Raw genomic sequence first — 21,792 nt, 5'->3', positions numbered from 1 at the left:
TCAGAGATAAAACAAACTGAGGCTTAAAGGGGTTAATTTATCCAAGGGCACACACTAGTACATGCAAAGTTTATATTTCATCCCAGATCTGTCTGCTTACAAGTGTCCATGTTCTTAAACTGTAACATATATACATATATATAATATATATAATCCTTCACTGCAAAGTAATCTTTTAATGGGAAAACATCACTCATTATGCTCAGTCATTAAGAAACATTAGATGTTTCTTAAACACTATAGTTTTCTTATTAACAACTGTAATATTGCTCACATAACACCTATTTCCTAGACAATGGATCTCCAAAAGTTTGGAGTTGTGCAGCCCAATGGTAAACTTTAAGCATGTACTCCTCGATAAATGAATGTTTAGATATTATACATACCCTCTTACAGTGTAGTAAGAGATTTTATACACTACAGAACACACTCCAAAATAAAAATTAAAATATAAAAATAAAAGTAAACCTAAGTTCTAACATCTTTCCTGCATCCCAAAGGGTTATCTTATCTTGCCCTCCTCCCTGAGAAGCCATTCCAGAAACTCATCATCTAAATAAGTGCATCTCAAATGTTACTGTGCACATTAGTTAACTGGAGAGCTTGTTTCTAATGTAGATTCTGACTTGGTATACACTGGATGGGCCCGAGAAGCTGCATTTCTAACAAACTTCCAAGCAATATTTATGCTGGTAACCCACACAGCCCATTTGAGTAACAGTAATTCAAACAAAAGATTAATGTTTAGCCAAGCTGATACTGCTATTTTGCAAGAGGTAAATAAATATAAGCCTGGTGCAAAACCTACATAAATATTAGGTTGTTTTGCAACAACTTGATAGCTAATTCTAAAGTCAACCTTTCATTACCATTTGCAAAACTGAGAAAAATTACTTTTTAACCATGCAACAATCCTTATACACACCAACCAATGATATCAAAGAACATACTTGAACTGTAGAGAACCATCAAAACTGGGCATACACTTGTCTAAACTAGTAAACTAAATCATAAACAACTGATTTGTTTTCACATACTTCTATCACCAATGACAGCAGGGAATAGAAATTAAGAAAAAATAAGGACAAAGAACAAAGCTAAAACATGTATTATCTGCTTCCAACATGAAATCAGTAGGCAGGAAATCTGTGGTTAACTATTATTATTGGCTAATATGTACATTTACGTTAACAGAGGTATACAGCAATGTTTGTTGGTTGTTTCTTTTTATTTTTAAATAAATGCAAAGTAAGAATTTCCAAAGTATACTATTTTTAAAACCTATCTTTAACTTACACAAATTTAAAAGGTCCAAACCTTTTAAATGTACAGGGCTCTATGTATGAAACTCAGGCAAATTCAGAGTATCAGCACAAAGCATATAGGTCTTACTATTAGTCTTGTAGTTCCCTAACAAAACCCTAAAATTCCAATACCACCGACAGTATGACATCTCATGCTGGCTCTCCAATAATTTTCACCAGCCAAATACACCACACAACAACTAAGATCACACTCAAATTTCAATTATTTACCTTGTCAATCATTTTTCTTGCTTCCACTTCCTCACTGTTGGGATTCTCTAACTCAATGGTATAAGTACCCTTGTCACTTTGGTCATCATCATTATCCTTTTCAGAAGTAGCAGAAGTTGCTTGATTTTTTAACATTTTATCCATCTCCTGGCTTGGTCTGTGCCCAAGACTCCCTGAACTTCTTAATAATGCAGTTTGTAGGAAGGGTATTGACACCGATGGCTCCTCTGATTTCTGTTTTAACAATTTCCCATGTGGAACACCATGCCCCCCTCTGTGATGCGCAGAGCTAGTCTGTAAAGACAAAGAAACCACTTTGGCATCTGCTGTTGGAGATTCTGCTTTCTCAAGTTTTGTATGTGGTGTTGAATATGTAGTTTCCTGACACAAGACTCCCGCACTTTGTGTAAAAGAATATGACCTTCTTTTTCTGGGATTGTCTTCATCAAAGAATGCAATCATAAAAGCAGTTTGACTTACAACAGCTTGGTCTTGATGCTTTTCAGTAGACTGGACCTTCTGTAGCTTTTTGTGTTCTGAATGGTGGCGCCTTAAGTGTTCCTCAAGAGTTGCACGTTTGCTACAGCGCCTGTGAGCTCCAGCATTCTCTGAATCACTTTGCGTACCATCATCATGTTTATTTCCTGGACACAAAAAGAAACCACACAATAGAGAAGGAAAAGGTCTCATGTGGAAAATTAGACTCGTATACAAAAGTGCTATTTGTTTTGCTCCCCTCCTCCTTTTCAATCCAAGGTCATATGTTCTCTTCAGTAACAGGCTCTGCAAACTTGCTCAACTGCAATGGTTACATTCAAATTTTATCAACTAACAATGAGGTCCTTTATAAACAACTGAGTAAGATCGCCTTTCTTTCTCCAAATTTTAACTTTATAATGTTTCATCAATGTCTCAATACATAATTGAAGCTCTATCTCTGGATATTTATGTTCATAACATCAATAAACATTAATTCTGTCTTCAAATTATACACCTTATTTAGCAATAAAAGATTTGACTCTAGCATTAGAGATTTAAAAAAAGACAACAAAAAGGGTAATGCCACCTGAAATGCTTACTGTTACACAGGAAAAAAAAAACACAAGTATCATAAAAATGTGATTGATCTTTTTTTTTTTAATGTGATGAATCTTAAGTTTCACTGATGTTCAATACTTTCAGAAGCTCAGCATATTTTTCCCTTTTATTAAAAAGAATCAAATTTGTAGTCCCCACTAATCACTGCACAATTTTTTTCAAATATCTTTCTGTCTATGAGAATTTCTGAAAATTGCATTTGCACTCTGATGGCTTCAAAGAGTTAAATAAAGTGTGCTGAGAGGTCTATCAATGAAAAGAGTCATCTATGAAATCTCCACCTAGATCTAAGGACCTATTGGGCAAATAGCATGGTGCTAAATATAACCAGATATCTTCCCCATGAAGCATATCAGGTTAGAATGTATTTGAATTTTGAAAGGTCACCTCTTTAACAAAGGCTTTTTTTATTTTAGAGCAAGTAAAAGCCACTAAATAATTACTCCTCATGGTTCTGTTAGGTTTTGGATGTGACAACACAAAATTTTTTTCCTGATTTAAAATTCTCATTACCTAAATGATAAGTATATAATAAAAATAATCAAATATTATATTATTATAGCATGAAATTATTAGAAAGTCAAGAGTTATTCTATGTATGTTTTAGATGAAATCACAAATCAGAGCTTAAATGAATTTTAAGCTTCTTTAGCTATAAATGAATTTAGGTTTCTTTGGCTATATATGAATTTACTCAACGAGGTACATTCTAATGCTTCCAGGACTAATTTGATTTTTAAAATTTACCTGGGCTACAAATTTTAATGTGAATACCCACTGAATAATATGGTACCAAACAAAATAATGATCAGACATGAAAAACTTGCAGGGTAGGAGAAGTGAATGACATATGTCTAAGGAAAAAGTTGAGTTCTAATGTTTATGGGTTGCTCCTAATGAATTTAGAGATTACTAACTGGTCCTAATGATTTAACCCAGAAGCACTAGTTATAAAAATGTGGTACATAAAACGAGTGAGAAGATACAGAAGAGAGAACTGCAGAACACATGGAAAAGGGTTAAGTCTCGGAAATGTAATAGGCAAAGGAAACAAGGACAGTGAATAAGATCAAAATGAAGGTGATTTGGAGATCACTTCTATCAAATTAATAGTGATTAATACTATAAAAGTCATATATGACAACAAATCTGAAGATCTTTCTTCAAATTATTGACTATTTGAAATGCAATCTGAAAAGAAAAAATGGGATTAATTAATGAAATCCCTGCCTCAGGTAATTAAGCCAGAAATAGCAGGCAGCAGATGAAAGGCAAACCCAAATAAACTCACTAGTTCAAACACAGGCTTCATTAAAAACACTATACTTTACAACCTATTTCATTGTTGTATTGACTCTACTGGAAAGGAATCCAGTTTCTAAGAGCTGAAAATAACAAACTCCAATATTTGCTGCACCACAAAAACAACCCAGATCACACACATACTCAAAAATTTTAATGTAAATACCATCTTTGCAGAATTTAATTCTGGTTCCAACACATAAAGTTTGGCACTTAGTGGTGTCAGATCCTTTCAAATATCTTTCCTATAACTTGTAGATCAAAAATTTTCTTATGGATGAGTCATTTTCTTTTTTAGAAAATTACCATTCCCTCTTGTATTTTTCAGTGTTATATACGTCAACATCTCATCAGAGCTGCAATTTTCTAATTCTACCCAACAAAAAGGTCACTGGGAAATACTCCTCACCAAATTCTTTTCTTTCCTTTGCTTATCATTAACCATGCCTAAATATGCTGGGATCCTTTAAATATTTTAGGATAGCTTAGCTGTAACAAGTCAGTGGCTGTAGCCAAAGAAGTGGCAAGTCTCCTAAAGGGTCACGGTGTATGGGCTTTATTTTCCTCACTGTCCCAAAGCACCTGCACTTGATGGTAGGGGCAAAGATTTCTGTTTTAGTTTTGTTTTGCCTACTTTTAATTCGTTGATCTAAACAGTTGCTGAAAACCCAATGTTTGTAAAATTTTTATTATTTGCTATAATTACATTTATTTAGAGTCTGGCAATATACTTTTTATATCCTAAATCATGGAAAATTGTTATCTAACAATGGAAGCTCTGACTTTTGGAGAAACTCACATGTCTAGAAAAGTAAAACGGATCTACCTTGGATCAAAAATGAGTTATATTCACAAAAACAGTATCCTGAATGGCTTGTAAAATGGTCTGAAGGAAAATCCAAAAGAAAAGTTCTTGCACTAGCACCATACTGGGATATATGTCTACCTATAAATCAACTTTAAAGGACAAAAGTAATATGATTACATAATTTCTAGTAAGGGCTTAAAATATCTAATCATCAAAATACAGATGCAGTGTACATGTGGACATTAATCCCTCTATTTGGAATTAGGATCACAAATGGGCCTTGTTAGAAGAGAACGTTTTAAAATAATGGCTTAAAAATAATAGCCAGCAATACAGAAAATAGTTATAATGATTAAATAAGTCATAATATAAATGGGTTTAACAAAGATATTTTTTAAATGATTATCTTTCAAAAGGATATTTTACCTCAGTTTTTGTTTATTAAGAGTGGTTTTTAAAAGTCTAAGGTATTTCTAAATTCTCAAGGTTCAGCTATCTCTTATACTGTACTAGGATATCAATATTATTTATCTGATTCATATAAATAGCCTATTTGTGAATGTTAACCTATATACATATAAATGATATAAATAAAATGTCTCCGTTATGTATTTTCCAGAAGGTCACAATCATGTCTCAAAAATACATATGCCAGGAAATTGCTGATAATTATAATTAAATATTATAATAGGCTCCAACAAATAATTAGGTAATCACATCATCTCATAGTCCTGAAATGTCTTAGAAGAAAATCAGAAATAAGTATATGAATACTATTTCTTCATTACTTGTTTGAATGCCAGGGCATAAGGTATAGATTAAATCAGGCCTAGTCTTGTTACTGACAGAGAAGTAACCCATTGTTTATTCAAATAGGTACCTATCACCTGCTTGAGTACCAGATGAAGTATTAGGAGCACAAAAACTCCTAATATAGTGACAGAATGGTCAGATAAACATGTAATCACAATTTGTTCAAAGTCATTTTCCTTATAGAGAGCTTGTTAAATTAAAATAAGATAGAGTAACATAAATCTATATTCAATTAATTCTAAAATAAATTTAATTGGTAAAACCAATCAGAAAAAAAACTGATCAGCTGATACATAAATGTACAAACATACAAATTTTGCTAATTTTGGCCAAGTTCTACACAAATAAAGTATATATAACTATTTTAAAAATAAACATTCAACTCTAATTTTCCTTAAGTCTGAATATTAAAAAATTTTTAAACTGCATTAATAGATCCTACCAAATATTTCTAAACCAAAAATCTTTGTTTTATGAGTAACCACTGAGAATACTTTAAAGCACTCCATCCATGATGTGAGTGCATTACCCAAGTGGAACTTTTGGCTCACACCAAATGGCTTAAAATTTCTTTCAAAATCTAGAAATTGGATAATAGAGAACAGAACTGAATATATCTTTTCCTTAAATCAAGAAAATGATGGAACTTGTCTTCTAGAAAATTCTACTGGTAAACTTAATAAATTATATATTTCCAGGAAGAAAAAGAAACATATTTTACAGCATAAACATAAGCTCATAAATCCAATCTGGTTTTGTCAAAGAAATGAAGAAAGACTATTTTGAATGAGAAAGTGGGACATGAGCAGCATGGCTTCCTGTTGAGTTTTAAAATTAAATATAACCTTTGAAAAAAGCAGAACGTTTTCTACTATGTAATTCTCTACTAGTAGTATAGTAACTGAAGACTAGATTTCCTTTATCATAAAATAGGAAGTTCTGAATGATCAAATCACTTTACCTTTCAACCTTTTCAAGTACACTGGAACATCACTTTTAATGCTTTTAGAATCCTCTTCTGTTCTTTCCCAAACCATTTGAGGAGGGTTGTTTTGTGCTAGCCAGTCAGCAACTTTGTTTTCTGGTGCCATCATTCCTGTTTGAATCCCCAGCAAGTCTTGAGTTCCAGGAGAAGACTTCTTGGACTTGTGGCGTTGATCAGAAGTAAATTTTGTCACATGGTCTCTAATAGTTACCTTCCCTGGGGTACTGTCATCAAATTCAATTGTAAATGAAGCATGCCCTGCACCTGTTATATGGGAACTTGGTGTGTCTTTTGTTGGGATTTCATGAATAGTGCTCTCTGTTATTTGTGATGGTTGCTGGAATTCTTTGGTAGGGATTTCAAAATAACTTGGTTCCCTACAGAAAGGAAAAAGTACTTCTTCGTTTGCAGCTGCAGATTGTTCCTCGACTTGCTTGGCATCTATGCTGCACCCTAATGAGAAAAATAAGAGAAAATTCAAAATATTTGATTGCTTCTGGTACTTGAAGGAGTCTGGTAATGGCCATGTGTACTACTCCATGAGAACCAGAAGGCAGATCACAGTCTGGATGACCCAGTGGCATTTATATCACAGAAAAAGTGTCACAGAGAAGAAAGAATCTTTGTTATAAACATGCTATTTGATTACCAACAGGGGATGCAAGATAAGCAGTAGTAATGGCGAATGAGAAGAAAGCAGTTAAGAAATGGATCTTCCATGGCTAGGTCCATATTTTTTCCAACTCAGATCTAGAATTCATCAAGGTGCAAATAATTAAAATCAAATGCAGATGGAGATGCATGTTCAATGTATATATAAAAAGTGACAGAAAAACCATGAACTTCCTTCTCAAGTCACCAAGATGAGATATCTGAAATATATATGAACACAGGTAGTGCTCCAAAGGAGAATAGGTGCTCAAATGAGAATACAAACATAAAGTAAATATGTAAGGGATCTTCTGGAAATAATGACTCCACTTACCATTCTTCACCATTACATTCAGAAACATTACTTTTAGAATGACAAAGATGTTGCTGAAGTGCGATCCTTGCAAGATGATACAAACATTTTATAAAGACTAAAACGTGTGGTTTGCAATCCAAGCAGCAGTGTTAAAGAAATAAGGTTAAAATAGGAAATTCAGTTTCCAGACAATAAATCTGGAAGAAAATCAATTTGCATTTCTATACAGCAGAATGTGCGCAAGTGTCAAAAATCCTTGGAGGAAAGCTGAACTGTAAACCTCAGATTAACATGAGTTGGCAGAAGGAGCAAGCAACTCTGAAACACTATCACTATTCTTCAATTGCCTCAGAATCTAATACAAAAGTATAAAAATAGATGCATTTATGAATAAAATACATAAATGGAAATGGTAATTAAAATGTTTTCAGTATGTTATTAGATAGCATAAATGCAAAAAAAAAAAAATTAAAGATGATATTGTCCTGTTGTTGAAGAAGCAAAAGCAGCATGTCCATTATCATCAAGATGAAGAGAAAGTTCAAATGAGATTTATTTCCCTAAAGGTCAAGAATCCATTCTGCTTTTAAACAGATTGATAGGAAAATCATTTACAGACAACTTATTAGGAAAACAAGGCAGTACACAGAGACTGACTAAGTTGTTTCCAAACATTTTCTGATTTAGTGAAGCATCTGGTCTTTTGAAACATCTTTACAAAGATTAAAACTTAGTGGGATCTGTCAGGTACTATAATTGGTTTCTTGACAGTAGTCTGAATATAATAAAAAAAACCTGACTGCTTTTAGGTTACAGAAGAATGCTCCAATAACATCCCTGTAGTGATCAAATGTGTGGGATAGGGCACTGAAGACATCAAGCCCCATTTTCACAATAAAGATAATAATAAGAATTGTCAAAAAAAAAAAATCTAAACAGGAGGCAAAGAGAACATGTAATATTAAAGAATATATTATAATTTTCACTGTAACAAATTATTCTTTTCAAAATCTACTCACTTTTCCTTATCACTGAAAATGAAAGAATAGTATTGGAAAAACTCTACATTATCAGAGAAATAATTATACATTTATATGACATGACCTAAAGTTTAAAAAAATGTTTGATTAAAGAGTTATCTTTTTCTTAAAAATAAAATGTTCACCTGGACTTTGAGTGTTTACTCTGAAGTCATGTCAGTTAAAATTTCCATTATAACAAAATGTATTAACTACTCCTCATATATTAATAGTTCATTCATGTTATTTTTCTATTATTTTTTAGACTTTTTTTTTTTTTTTTTTTATTAAGTACAACATACTGTACTTGTTCAAGTCCATACAGTACAACTGGCTCATAAACCTGTCCTCTCTCCCTCCCCCCACGTAGATATATACATATAGTTTTTGCTTTGCTCATCCTTCAGGTGACAGAGTAATGTTAAGGTGGTAGTTTTCTAATACCACTACACAGATAGCCAAATAAAACTGATGTGGGTCAGCTATGAAGCAAGTAACACAAAAAAGCTGGCCAGGGAGATAGCACTTATCAACCACTTGTTGCTCATGATTCAAAGGAATATCATCTCAATTTTCCTCCCTTGCAAAAAAAGTTCACAGTTAATACTGACACGTTTTAACATGTTTCATATATTGAAACAGCTGAGATCAACAACTGCCCTGCACTGTTTTGAAGGTTACCATTCCCAAGCTAGTACTACTTCAAAACCGCCTTTACTCAAAGAATGAGAACCTGAGACTTATACAAGTTAATACCTAATTCATCTAGAAATCAAGTACCTAACCAAGTCAAGCAGCACAACAGAATGGAAAGGCAGCATGTTCCCATCTGATGATCACAACCAGGCAGCCTGGTTTCGTGCAAAGCCCAGACAAGATCTGAAATCAGATAACTCTTATCTCTAATCAGTCTGTCATCCTCGTTTTCCTCATCATAAAGTGAGAAAGCAGTATCTTCTCGTAAGAGTGTTGCGAAGATTTAGTGAGATGAATATTAAATGAGATAATGTATGTTACCTAGAACAAAGCCTGACACAGAGCAGGCATACAAATAAATGCTTCCCCTCAACCTTCAAAAACAGCTGAGAAACAGGAAGACAAAAAGCTAATACCAATATCTAACTCTAAAAAACCCAAGACAGATATGACAATGCCTACATTTGAATATTCATAAACTTTACACTTGAATATTCATAAAGTTAAGATCTTCACTGAGAGATATTTACTATTTACTCAGATTACATGTAGCAAATCTCGGGCAGGGTACGAAAGTGAAGATTAAGGACAGACAAACTGCACTAAGAAGTAAGTCAAGTGGTAGAGATAAGATGAAAAACAAGAGCAGACAAATGGCCCCAATCACATGGTAGTCCAGTACCATTCAGTATACAGGGCAAACAATCTTACATACTAAAAAGTCTCCTGAGGACATTATGGTAGAGCACTATCAATATTATTATACTACTAATGTTATTGATTGATTTGCAATAATATTGATATTGCTATTGTTGATACATATCAATAATAATAGTGATGCTGATGATGAACAATTCTGAGTCATAAGGAAACGTTTTAAACTATACTCAACCTTCTCTGCTTAAGAAATGGTGATATGGGTGATGAATTTAATAGAAACTTAGGAAATAGTTAAACATAAAAAAAAATCAACTGTAAAAGTAAAGTTTAATCATCTGCAAAATTCATTATGTGGAAGGATTCATTTCCCTAAAGATGATAAAAAACAGATGAAGTGTGGTCCAACTACACTTAAGAAGTACCTAATAGAAAAACTCTAAGGGTTTTTCCAATCAACGTAGAAAAATAAAACACATTTCCTCCCTTGGAACATTAACAGAACATATTCTGGAATTTAGAAATTTAACATTCATCTATCTTCAAAACTTATTTTGTTATACCAAATTAAACTAAATAGTATTTGTTTAGACTAATATATTATTAATCTCAATTACTAGATTTAAAAAATTATTTGATGATTGATTATGCTAGAATTAATTCTGTATATCTAAATCAAAGAGCAATTGGTGATAATCTGTTTGCATATGTTAAGGTATTTTATGACTGTTACCTTAACACAATATATTATTACAAGGGATATTTAAAATATACTTCATCTAGAATAAATGTTCTTTTCATTCGTTTGTATTATATTCAATGAAATATTAAACTTATTTGAGATGACAAAGACTATAATTATACCAGCTCATTCTGCTTAAGACATCCATCCAACCTAGTCTGTCCATGTACTTCAAATTAAGAAGAATGGGAAACTCCTTTTGCTTAAAAGGAGCTACAACTTGAAAATTTTCAAATTTAGTTTCATTGGATTAAAAATCAACATAAGAGAGCCAAAAATCTACTACTCACTATTGCACATGCCATTTCAAAATGTGTGCAACATTTAAAGGCTTTTAATTATAACCTAAATTAATTGTTGAAACCAAGTTAGGAGATAGAAAAGCATAGCTGTAGATAAACTGAGGACAAATTTTCTGTCTTAATAGGATTAAAAATATTCACACAATTTCTGGAGAACAAAATTGCTCTAAAGTAAATATCTGCTTAAACCAGGCTTTTTAAGGCTATACGGCAAGTCTTCAGGAATTTCTGGATATATATGAACCCACAGAGAGGGACGTTAAAAATTACTAGGTAGAAAACATTCTATTATCCTTTCTGGAATGTAACTCTAGAAATTAATAATTAAGAAGCAAACTGGCTGGGCATGGTGACTTATGCCTGTAATCCCAGCACTTTGGGAGCCTGAGGCGGTGGATCATCTGAGGTCAGACGTTCAAGATCAGCCTGACCAACATGGAGAAACCCTGACTCTACTAAAAATACAAAATTAGCCGGGCACGGTGACGCATGCCTGTAATCCTAGCTACTTGGGAGGCTGAGGCAGGAGAATCACTTGAACCCAGGAGACAGAGGTTATGGTGAGCCAAGATTGTGCCATTGCATTCCAGCCTGGGTGCAAAACACTATCTTAAAAAAAAAAAAGAAAGAAAATTGCTTTTTACTTTCTCTAAGAGTATGCTTATAGCATAAATTATTAAACAAATCACATATATTCCACAATTTGAAACTTCAAAAAGAATGTTTAAATTTTTTTAAATACTTTAATTTCAAAATGATCAAATTAAAGAACACTTGGCAAATCTGATTCTACAATTTCTGCTGGCGTTATAAATTATTTCAAGGCAGTAAACTGTTTCCCTCATCCTATATTTTAAAAAACTGCAAATGATAAATCTGAAACAGTAATATCCTCATACTAACGTAGGAAAGCAAGTGGGAATCTCTTAAGGGTATTATTTATCAGCTGTATCTGACAGAGCATTTTAAGGAATTTGATGCAATATATAATCACTTAATTATGACTCAAAAAGAATCCCAGGATTATGAGACAGCTTTTGATCATCCAGCAGAAAGGGCACACAGGCTGAGAATTCAGTTACATTCATATAGATGAAAGTACTGCTGGACGCTTCACATTTGAAATTGATTATGCTGAGCTAGAGGGAATCAATTTTTATCCCTATTTGCTTTTGGAGTATTTGTTTAAATCTTTGTACCCTATGAAGTATATTCTTTTAGAGTGATTGTGTGTGTTTACAAGAGTAATGATGGCTGAAATATTAAAACTGCTTGTGGTAAAGAGCGTGGACTCTGGAGTTGGGCGATCTAAGTTCAAATCCCAGCTCCACTATTTGTAGTTGGGTGACTTTGACAAGTACATTAACTGTGCCTCAGTTTCTTTATCTATAAAATCACAGTAACTACACCTTTAGATACTGCTGTGATGATTAAGTAATTAAATGCATACAACGCACTTAGAAGAAATGTCTGGATAAAGTAAACACTACTGAAGTGTAAGCTATCACTATAAATCACGGTTGTGCCTTTTATACAAAAATTACATCACTGTCTGTTAGAAGTCATGTGCTTCAGATTCAAAAGCTGTTTTGTGTGTGACAGAGGAGGGCTAAAATTTTAATGGCGAGATAAAACTACTATAATAGTGGTTTTCAGAGTTTGGCAATCATTAAATTCAGCTCCGTTTTCTTAACCATCTAATTGGTAAATCATTCCCTCTCTCAGTACTAGGTGGCTAGGGCACAATGACAGTATATGATGTGGTACTTGAATAAGACATGTATAGTTTAGTTGTGGGGAGAAGGCATACACACAATATAGTGAATGAGACTGTAATATACTGACAATAAATATGCAGACATCATTTGGAATGTATCTCTATATCATCTAATGTATGTGTGTGGGAAAAGGGCAGGTGGTAATTAGCACAATTTATGGCGGATGCATTGGGAGAGAGCACTCAAGCAACTGGTAATGGGACATAAGGCTGACCATGGAAATTGGGACAAATTAGAAAACTCTTGACATATAAAACTTAGTTTAAAATCTATTTGGCAGGCAAAAGACAGGCATTGTAGTGTCTTGAACAAATATAATAAAGATCAATTTAAATGTGTTATACAAAATAAACTGCAGGAGGGTTGAAACCAGGAGGCTGGTGGCCCAATCATGACTCAGGACCGGGGCAGTATGGGGAATGGCAACAGACGTAAGGATTAGACCGACAAGGAGAAGGGAAGGGAACTCACGACATTTACCAATAAAGCAGACATCCTTGATTTTCTTTCAATATCCTTTCCCTGTTCTTCCCTCCTAAAAGGACTCCAAAAATCTCTGGTATCCACTCTTCCCTGACATAGCTCATGTGGCTTAGGGGAAAACTCACACCACACACAGCTTCGAGGTGAGCAAGACTGGTTTAAGGATAATCTAACTTGCCTTGCTAGGGACTGGTTCAGAAATAAGCAGGTGACCCTATCCTGAACCTGTGAGAAGCCAATGAGATGAAAGAGATGTTGAGAACTTTTGGCAAAGTTCTTCTTCCAAATTCTTGGGAGGTCTTCTGGAAGTAACCTTTTCGCCTTTCTGCTGGATGTGATCAAAGCAGCGAGTACCCCTTACTGCTACTGCAGGTAGCTTACGAGAGTGAGGGTAAACTCCTCAGTCTGCAACCACTCTGAAGAGCAAGACTGAGAGAAAGAGAGAAGCTAGCTAGCTGATGACGACATTGTTGAGATGCTGCAGTGAACAACCCTGATGCAGTTCAGTTACGTGAGCCAGTAAATTTCCTTCCTGTTTAGTCTTAGCATTTGTTATTTACATCTGAAAGCATGTTAAGTAATACTGTTTCTGCGCATGGGCATGAAGAAAACTGCTGGTGACAGAAACAATAAAGCTGTGATGGAAATTTATTTGCAAACTTGACAAATTCAGCTGTGGGCACTGTAAGATCGAGTTGATAATGCTAGCTTTCTTAGACTTGTATCCATTACAGCATACAAACAGAATCAATGTTCTTATTCTCCAGCTAAGAAAAATGTCTTATTTATCTTGTGGAATTAGGGTGAGAAGTAGAAAACTGACAAGAGTTCTCATGAAATTTATCTTTGCCTCAGAGCCAGACTTAAGTTTTCCGCACTGATTGCAGGTGCCTGGACTTAATTCCTCCAGTTCTGGATCCTTATCTGCTGTTATCTCAAAAGCTGGCTGCTCCATCTTTCTGTTCTCATGTCTTTGCAAGGTCCTTATGTGGCAACTGATACCTCAATTTATTTCCTGGAAGTCTTGATTTTCTGGTTTATGGACTGAACCACTCCATTAACAACATCAGAAGTATCGAAAATATGTTCCTTGATTATTAATCTGAAACTCTGACCCAGAACTATTTTTTCATTCTGGCTGCCAAACTCAACTAATCTTCTTGCTGCCATTTCTCATCAAAATGAGCACACTGAGGTTTTGAAGAATCTGTAATTTCATATCACATTTCTTAACAAAGTGGGAATTGTTCATTTAAAAATATGATTAAGCTGGACATGAGATGGTGTGTGCCGTAATCCCAGCTACTTGGGAGGCTGAGGTGGGAAGATGGCTTGAGTTCAGGAGTTCAAGACTAGCCTGGGCAACACAGTGAGACCCCATCTCAAAGAACAAATTAATTTATTTTTAAAATATGATTATATGCCGAGGATCTAATAAAAACACAAAATTAGTATCTACTATTTTGGTCTAATTGATATATTTTAATAATTACTTTTATATACTTAAAATGCCTAGTTACATCATTAGTTTACTTTCCAAATCTTAATATCTCATTTAAACTGTAAAATATATTTTAAATAAAAGTGCTTTATAAAGATATTAAAAGTAATACTTTACATAAAAATCACTCATAATTTTAAATTTTACATTAAAACATTAATCAAAATTTTAAGAAATAAAATTATAGAATACTAGATCATATCTTTTCATGGTAGACAGGTGTTTGCTTAGATTACAAATGCTTCTCAAAATGTCCATTTAATGTCACAGTCATTGAGATGTTTTTACCTGATGTTCCAGCGTCATGATTTTTTTCTTCAGGTTTGCCATTTGTCTTGAAAGCTCTTTTTTCATCCACCTCATCATCCCCCCACCATGATGGCTGCCCATATAATGGAGTACCACGGGGCATAGCAGAGATATCTGGAAAGAGGTGGGAAAAATCTGTCTAAAGCAGATGAAACAGAAAAAAATATGCAGAATGCTAGAATTGCCTAGTTGATTAATTAAATTAAAAAGCAAAGTATAGTCTAGATAGCTAAAATGTACTCTATCCTGAATAACTTGGTATTCGTGTAAGATCTCATACAATGTTGGACATGGCTAAATAAATAAAATTTCCACTAGGTGGTATCTAAGTAACACAACGTGCTACATATTCCAATAGCTTTTTGTTAAAGTATTATGAGTTGTTTGGTATATAACTGAACCACTTGTAACAAATGTCATTTTACTTGAATATTTAGATACAAAGGGACCTCAGAAGAACAAGTTTGTTGAAACTAGGCAATAATCAACTAGAGAAGAACAATACCAGTCTGATCAGAAATGGCTCATTAACGGTAAACATAAAAAGTCAAAGCTGAAGTAAATTTTGGCCTGAGGAGCCATTTTCCAATTGTTTTCATTTTCAAGCTCAAGGGCACACAGTAACTAAATGTAAACTAGTTCTTAACAGAACTAACATATTTTTGTTTGAGCAAATGTAGTAATGCCTACCCATTTAAAAACTTATTTCTGTTTGAATGGGATTATTTTTGTAAAGCATTTTATAACGTTCCTAGAATTGTAAATTATTCTGATACAGCCACTTTGGATTTAAAAATTTTTCCTTTTAATTCATTTTGGTTGTTATGCTGCAGAAGAAAATGCAGATAGACATGCAATAACAAAAATATTTTAAGGTTAATTACATAGTAAATTATATAGCTGATCCTCTGAAGCTGCAGGTTCTGCATCCATGGGTTCAATTAAGCGCAGATGAAAAATGATCGGGGTCGGGGGGGGTGGAATTCCACTAAGTTCCAAAATGCAAAACTTAAATTTTCCTTATGCCAAGTACTACCTTGAATCCACACAAATGAAGTGATGTGTATGCATTGTATTAGGTATTATAAGTGATCTAGAGATGATTTAAAGTATACAGGAGGATGTGCATAAGTTATGTGTAAATACTATGCCATTTTACAAAAGGAACTTGAGCATTGTGAATTCTGGTGTTCATGGGAGTCCTAAAACCAATCCCCCATGGGTACTAAAGGATGACTATATTTACCTCCCTTAAACATTTAAACATAGTTAAGCACACCTATATACAACTGCCACATATAGTTATGTTTTCTAATGAAAGCACTAGCAGCATTAAAACACACTCTGGAATTATCATTATTATAATTATTTTTATATGGACATGGCCAACTTTCTGAGAACAAAGCATGCAGTGTCTTCACAATCAAGTCTAAAGACGGTCTTTTGGAAGAGGACGGCTTACCCATGGCTTTTTCCTCAGACTTCAGTGCTTCAGTAACTTTGTGCTGCACTTCAGGAGCAGCCTCTGCTACTTTTGAATCTATGCTTTTGGCACTTGCAGATTTGGATAATTCTGATTCGGAAGATTTCTGGGACAACTGAAGTTGAATGGTAAACTTCTCATGCTATAAAACATTGAAAAATGGAAGTGAAACATCAAGAAGTAAAGTCAACCGTAGTGAATAGTAGGTTTCAAAAGAAGCTAAGTAAACACTTTTACCTTTAGAGCTTCTTCAGGGACCCTCATTTCTCCTTGTACTACAGTAAAAAGATTTGTATGTAAACAGGGCTAAGGAAGAATATAACCTCCAATTTCTGGTAATTGAGCTAAAAATGGTCATCAAATATAATTTAGAAATTGTTGTATTTCAACAGGTAATTATAGAAGAATTATATTTCCCCTGAAGAGTTAAATATTAAAATATGCTCACAAATATAAACATTTTCATTTTAAAATAGTGAAAATCTTAAGATCCAGCACATTTTCTAATTTTAATGGTGGCCCTCAAGAAGCAAACAACTGGGTAATTAATCAGAGCACAGACATTTTCAATTTTTCCTAACAATAACATAATTACAATGAAGAAAGAGTACATGATTACATTAACAGCAAGTCACAAAAATGTAAGGAAATATCTCAATGATTAACCAACAGCAATCCCTAAAAGAATTTGATTACTCAGACTTCTTTGGCATTGACAAAAATGAAGTTCATTTCACAAGTGCAAAAGAAATGCTATAATTAGGGTTTGTACAGCAACAACCACCATGACCATCCCCATGATTGCAATCAAGGTCACATTACATTATCAAACAATGGATTCTATACGAAGATTAGATTAGAACCAAGTGCTAGATATAATGAATGCTTTCATTATTAAGCCAAAAATAACAAAGCCTCTGTATCTTAAAAAGATCTATTCACTAAAGAGTAGAGGTCACATTTCCCACCATTACTTAACGCTATAATGAAAGGACTTTTATAACCATGTACTAAATTCTGTTCTTCACGAGCTCAGAGCACTCATGACTTCAAGTGTAGAAAGCTGTAATTATCATGACTACTTGGGGGAAAAAGATGACTTCCCAAGCATAAAGGAAGTAGTAAACTTGTTAGTGAGTATTTATGCTTCTACTTCTTAAAATAATAAAAATTCAGAATTGTAAATAATTATAAAGAGCTTTGGGAAATATTCTGTTCAATTCCATTAATCCTTCCTGTTTCATAAATAAAGAACTTGAGTAGTGGACAGAAACCAAAACAAGAGTCTAGTCAAGTGAATCCCAGGCCAGGGCTCTCCTATTAATCGACATTGCTTTTTCCTATAGCTTTGAAATATTAAAATTTTCCTTTTTATCACATTCACATGCTGGTATATATTTGCTGGTACATATGGAAATCACATATTAAGTATATTTAATAAAAGATAATGTCTAAATTGCAAACATATGGAATCAACCTAAATGTCCATCAACTGATAAGCAGATTAAGAAAATGTGGTATACATACAACATGGAATACTACCCAGCCATAAAAAAGAATGAAAGTGTCTTTTGCAGCAACTTGTATGGAACTGAAGGCTATTATTCCAAGGAAAGTAACTCAGGATCAAAACCCAAATGCCATATGTTCTCACTTCCAAGTTGGGCCTAAGCTGTGGGTACACAAAGGCATATAGAGTGGTATAATGGATACTGGATACTCAGAAGTGGGGAAGTTGGAAGGGGGATGAGGGATGAAAAACTACCTATTAGGGCACAATGTACACTACTCAGATGGTGGGGGCACTAAAATTCCAGACTTCACCACTGTACAATTTATCCATGTACCCAAAAAAATCACTTGTACACCTAAAGCTATTGAAATTTTAAAAAAAGACAAAAAATGTGATTAAGCTATTATAAAACCTAGAATTTCATAAGTATACATATATTCACATATTTATATAATATGAATTTTATATAAACATATAAATGCATATATATGTTTATATAAAACCACATTGGCTGACACTGTATGTGCTCACTTGACATTGACTCAACTACTGCAGATATTACTGAAGATTTTCATTCTTTTCTGAAAACTGCTTTTTATCTAATGTTACAGATGTGAGTTCCATGAAGCAATGTGATGGTAAAAACTTTGCTTTAAATATAATAATAATAATGTCTAATAATTTTGTTTTACCCCAAGACTCATAAACAGCTAGAGAAGATTCATAGCATTCCTTTTTCAATGAAAAAAAGCATTAAAAATTGACAGTCATTACCATTTTTCAACGGAAAACACGGGACTTTAACCTGTTGTGAGGGTTTTCTGGTGCTTCAGGCTTGCCTCTTGGGAGTGCCTGAAGGTGGCTAGTCTGGGGTATCCTCTTTAAACCTGGACGTGCTTCAGGTTATGGAGAGCTTGAGAAAGCTATCCTTCTCAGATTCAAACATTTTACCTTCCAAAAAGGTTTCTGTGTGTGGGAATGAAGAAGACCTCAAGAAGTCTCTTGTTTGGGTGATTAATTCATCTGAGAACTCTGGCGTAACTGTGAGATTTGGAGACTGCTCTAGCCCCAGCTTTGACCTCCAAGGCTACACCACCTTCTTAGTGATGTAGACCTATGTAGCTATTTTTAACTTGCTAATAAAGAAAAATGACAAACTGAGGTACAATCACTTATGATATCAGTAAGTTATAAAAAGTTTGAATTCTTGCTTATTAAAAATCATAATTTTATACGTTATTCCCCACTTCTTTATGTAAGACTATGATTTCTATTCTAAGTCATCCCACTGTATTGACATAAGTCAATTTATTCAAGAAATGTTTAACTAAAAGTTACAGGTGGAAACTCACCTGCATACTAGTAATGTGTTCTTAGATATGGTTCTTCCCACACTTTTAATGACAAGATTAAAAACAGAGCAAAATTTTTAAGTGTCAGTTATTCTGAGGGGTATGATCTAAAATATGAAATGAGAGATATCACTGTAAACATTTCTTTCAAAAGTCATGTCAGATAAATAAGAATACTTGAATAAAATTATTTTATACAAGGAATGAGTGGAAAAACACATTTTTCAAAATTAATATATTTTATACATGGGATTTTAAAAAATATGTAATAATGCTATCCCAAGAAATCCTTAAGGTTACCCAAAAAATGTTTCTTTTGCATTAAAAATATGAAAAATTTCCCTCATTTAACAATAATTGATAATAAAACATACAATTATTTGCTAATTTAGAGTATTAGCACGGTAGGTCCTAGGAAATAATAAGGGTTTAAAAGAAAGTTAATAGCAGGAAACTTTCAAGGGGAAAATTTTATCTATTTGCTTAATTTTGCCTATATCTTCAGAAAAACATATCATTTTATTTTAGGAGATGACTATCTTTCCAACTTGTGGAAGACCCTGTTCTTTAAAAACATAGTTTCCAAACAACTGATTTAAACTTCTCTATCACTTCATTCTTTCATCTGAAAAAGTTCACTTCCATTGATTTTTAAAATTTAGTTCTTTTATGCTTTGAGAAATGTCCTCTAGTTTTGAAATGTTAATAGTATTAATATGTTCATGTTTTGTTATGGATACCACATAAATAAGGAAAAATCTTAACTTCTCTGAATGAAAGTTCTTAATTTTACTTACATTTAACTTCCCCTTGATCATTTTCACAGCCATTATGCCTTTTAGCGTCCCCTTGATCGTATTTAGCAGTTTGGTGGTGACAGCCCACCAAATGGAAGTACAGATTAATTATAGTTTTAGATGCTATGACATGATGTGTTGGAATTTTTTCAACCTGGTTCCTAATATGACTAACCCAATCATTTTGTGGGCCATTATGCAGTAATATACAACTTCTTTTGGAAAGTACATAAATCACAATTTTAAAATAAAAGGTACTGGGTTCTTACTTATGATGACTTATATGATTGAAATGATGAGGGGGGTAGATCTTGAGATTCAAGATACTTAAGTAATGTTTAAATGATTTCCCACTAAATGTGGAAACCATACTACACTCTGATTTTCCTCCTAGCACAACAGCAGTTTCTTCTTAGTCTCTTTTACTAGTTTCTAATCTCACCCATCTCTTAGTATCGGAATGTACCAGGTGTCAGTCCTTGAACTTCTCATCAGTCTGTATTAATTCCCTTAATGACCTCATTCAGTGTTATGGTTTAAAATATTATTTATATAATATTTATATAAATAAAATGTGGGGATAATATAAATCCCCACATTCATGTCTTTAGCTTCTACTTCATCCCTGGATTCAACTTTACATTCAATTCCCCCAAATGAACTTATCAATCTTCTGGATAAGATGGAGTAAAAGAATTGGATTTATTCCCCTACATTAAACAACTAAGGGATGGGTAAAACACATGAAACAATGTTTTACAGAACAATCAGCATCAGGCAACAGAAGACAATGATCTCTGAGAGAAGAGCAACCTCTTTAAATGACAATTGATTTTTTATTAACACAATATAGTACGGGGTTTGTGACACATAAAAATTAAATACATGACATCATAGCACAAAGGTTAGGAGAGAAAAAAGTATACTGCTGTAATGTTCTCGTACAATATGTAAAGTGGTACATCACTTGAGGATCAAATTTGAAATTAAAGACATTATAAGTCCTAAAGCTACCACTAAAACAACAAAAACAAAAATTATTGCTAATAAGACAACAAAAGAGATAAAAGGAAATAATAAAAAAAATCAAATAACTCAAATGAAATCAGAAGTGGAGAAAAAGAAAACATAAAACAGAACACAAAATTCAAATGATACATTTAAACCTAACCACATCAATTATCACATTAAATGTGAGTGGCCTAAATCCCCAAATAAAGGCAGAAATTATCACATCAGATAAAAAAACAACTATATGCTGCCTACTTTATATGTAAAGGCAAACAGAGTAAAAGTTAAAAAAATATAAATAGACAAAAGAAAGCTGGAACAACTATAATATTAAGACAAACCAGATTTCAGAGCAAAGACTCTTATTGTGAATAAAGTAGGCCATTTCATAATGATAGAGGGGGATAATTCACCAAGAGAACATAATAATCCCAGTTGTCTATACAAGCCTGCATATTCTGCACATGTACCCCAAAATTAAAGTATAATTTTAAAAAGTCAAAAATAAAAATGAATAAATATCACTGTTAGTATCAAAAAAAAAAAAGAAGACAATAAATCAGTAAAATACAGCAGACCTGAACACCACCACCAAGCCAACTTGGCCTAACTAACATTTATAGAACATTCCAACCCCCAAA

At 33.3% G+C, this 21,792-nt stretch overlaps 1 protein-coding gene across 11 annotated transcripts in view; it reads right to left on the bottom strand.

Moving 5' to 3' along the window:
• The window catches only part of CEP170 (centrosomal protein 170), a 127,554-nt gene that overhangs the window by 56,451 nt on the left and 49,311 nt on the right, over positions 1-21,792 (bottom strand). For 7 of the 11 annotated variants that reach the window (XM_017531929.2, XM_017531928.2, XM_017531930.2 and 4 more), the window contains 6 exons: positions 16,716-16,774; positions 16,458-16,620; positions 14,975-15,109; positions 6,518-6,994; positions 2,016-2,179; positions 1,536-1,829 (listed from right to left, as the gene is read on the bottom strand). In XM_017531929.2, coding sequence (XP_017387418.1) covers positions 1,536-1,829; positions 2,016-2,179; positions 6,518-6,994; positions 14,975-15,109; positions 16,458-16,620; positions 16,716-16,774 — 1,292 coding nt within the window. The remainder of the gene's footprint in view (positions 1-1,535; positions 1,830-2,015; positions 2,180-6,517; positions 6,995-14,974; positions 15,110-16,457; positions 16,621-16,715; positions 16,775-21,792) is intronic. The other 4 variants (XM_017531934.1, XM_017531935.2, XM_017531936.2 and 1 more) reach the window with 2 other exon arrangements.

Source organism: Cebus imitator, unplaced genomic scaffold (assembly GCF_001604975.1).
Source record: "Cebus imitator isolate Cc_AM_T3 unplaced genomic scaffold, Cebus_imitator-1.0 Scaffold75, whole genome shotgun sequence".
Taxonomy (NCBI): Eukaryota; Metazoa; Chordata; class Mammalia; order Primates; family Cebidae; genus Cebus; species Cebus imitator.
This window is presented reverse-complemented; position numbering and strand designations above follow the sequence as displayed.